The sequence below is a fragment of the Corvus brachyrhynchos genome, unplaced genomic scaffold (genome assembly GCF_000691975.1).
Source record: "Corvus brachyrhynchos isolate BGI_N302 unplaced genomic scaffold, ASM69197v1 scaffold17, whole genome shotgun sequence".
In the NCBI taxonomy this organism is placed as follows: Eukaryota; Metazoa; Chordata; class Aves; order Passeriformes; family Corvidae; genus Corvus; species Corvus brachyrhynchos.
The window spans coordinates 7,077,615-7,079,854 of NW_008240046.1; the positions used below are offsets into that span (position 1 = coordinate 7,077,615).

The 2,240-nt window shown below is 41.3% G+C and overlaps 1 protein-coding gene across 1 annotated transcript in view; it reads left to right on the plus strand.

Moving 5' to 3' along the window:
* Positions 1–758: 758 nt before the first annotated feature.
* FIP1L1 (factor interacting with PAPOLA and CPSF1) overlaps positions 759–2,240 on the plus strand; it is a 40,494-nt gene continuing 39,012 nt past the window's right edge. Inside the window, exons 1-2 of the mRNA XM_017744297.1 lie at positions 759–883; positions 2,053–2,174. Of these exons, the coding sequence (XP_017599786.1) occupies positions 759–883; positions 2,053–2,174 (247 nt within the window). The remainder of the gene's footprint in view (positions 884–2,052; positions 2,175–2,240) is intronic.

Genomic DNA, 2,240 nt, shown 5'->3' on the forward strand with positions numbered 1-2,240 from the left:
CACTGGATTTCCAGTAATTAAATCAGATCCTTTCCTTTCAGTGTTCTCTGTTCACATTCCTACCTGGATGCATTCTTCCCTATCTTTGTTCTGCTCTAGCACCAATCTGTTATTTCAACCTTAGGGCATAAGGTTCATGATGCTAGAAAAATATGTAAGTTAATACCCTTGACTATTTTGATTTGAAAAATTAATGCTAAGAAAGGATGTGGGATAGTTAACCACTGGGCCCCTGAGTTTATAAACAAGTAGAATTATCCTCCTCTCAGATTGAATTACCTCAGAGATTATGTATATCTGAGTTTTTGCTTTATGGTTGAGTGCCACAGACAAAATTTAGATAAAGTATGGCTTGCCCAGCAGTTTTAAGGGGTTCTTTACCTTTAAAAGCATTTTAAAAGGTGTGGGGGGGGGGGGAGGGAGTGGTGTTGACTTCTTCTAAAAGGTTGAGGGTTTTTTTCAGACATTATTGTGAAAGATGCTTTTTAAAGAAAACAAATAGATTTTTAGTTTATTAATACTGTATAGATTGCAACTAGTTCTGCATATGCCAGTGTAGAAAAAAATAATTACTAGCCAGAAGACAAAATGAGTTTAATCAGTTTAAAGCACAATGGTTAAGTTATGAAATAAAATTATCTACATAGTTTTTACATCTTATTTTATCCCTTGTGCAAGGTGACAACTACCTGTACTAAAGGGTTCCCATAAACTTGGTATCTTTTTGTGGGTTTCTGGAGTGTAACCCATGAGTGAAGATGGCGATGCAGCTCGCAAAGAGGCGTTCTGTCTTCAGCCTTTCAGCTACTCAAAGCCTTAGAAGAAACAGTTTTTACAGGCCACAAATGGTCAAGGTGGACTTTTACGTCACCACCAGCTCAGTGTGATTTCTCTTTAAAGGTTTCTACAAGGAAAACTGCTTGGAGGATCTGCATCAAAGTGTTTTAAGACATTTTATCTTCTTAGCCTATTCTTGGTTTCTATTTGTTGTGTTTTTCTCAAACATGGTTTTCTTTCTTCTTCCTTGTGTCTGCAGCCAAAGGAAACTATTAGAATTCTGCCGTGTCATTTAATGTCAGCCAAAACTGTGTTAAATGGCAAAGTAAACAAAACAGGAATGAAAATTCAGACACTGATATCACTAAGAGGCACTACATATACAGATTTGTCTTAGGAGAAACAAGTGACTCAAAACGGTGAAAAACACCTTTGCTGACTCCACAACTGTTTGTATAAAAAATGACATCGCAAGATGAAAACCTACCCAATTACATCACATAATTCATTACCTGTACACAATACTCAGATATTTAATTTTAGGTGAAAAAAATTTTGAGTGGGTTGGTTGTTCATGTGAACTCCAGTGAAATGTCATGCCATATGTGAAACTTTCAAATAAGCTCCCCTCACTGAGAGTTGTGTTTATGTTACCATGAAGTCCTCTAGTCTGATTTTCCCCAAATTGACCTGCTGTGAAAAACCGGGTCCCTGTTTTAGTTTTCATATATGTCCTGAAACATCACAAGCTCCATTTGTACACACAACTTGTCAAAACTTGTTTGGACAGTCGTTGGTACTTAAATTTTCCAATGAATCTTGCAGTTGCTGTCTAGCATTCACAGATGGAAAGTGAGAAAATCACCAGGAAAAATGGCTCACTACTTCCCACCGCTTTTAAAACAGATCAATTTCTTCATGAAATTCATAGAAACACTTTGAACATAGAAACACTTTGGAATACTCACAGCACACAATGAATGTTACACTCTTATTGTAGCTAAAAATAAAATCAGGAAATTTGTGGAGGAAAGAAAAATCTATGAAGAGTTGTTAAACCTAAAATACTACGTCCAGCTGGGATAGTCCCTGAGCCGAGGGACAGTACTAGCAGAAGCAGCGTGTTTACCCCGTGGTTACGCTCCCCCGGCAGCTGCCATCAGCCGCCAGTAGATGCACGGTACCGGAGTGTACGTGTGTAGCCAAGTCCTACTTCTGGAGATAGGCAAGGATGTTCTCGAGGAGATCGCCATGCTGCCAGTGATCTCTGCCCAGCGCACGGACGGGCGTTCAGGGACGCAGGAGAGCACAAGGACCACCGAGAGCAAAGGGCAGCGAGAGGAAGGGAAGGCGGCTCTCGCAGTGCGCCTCGGGAGAGCGGCGAAAGCACAGCCGCGGTGAGTGGCAGCGCACGGACGGTGCCAGGCCGGCTCGGCGGGGAGGGCAGTCCCGGGGCCGGGCCC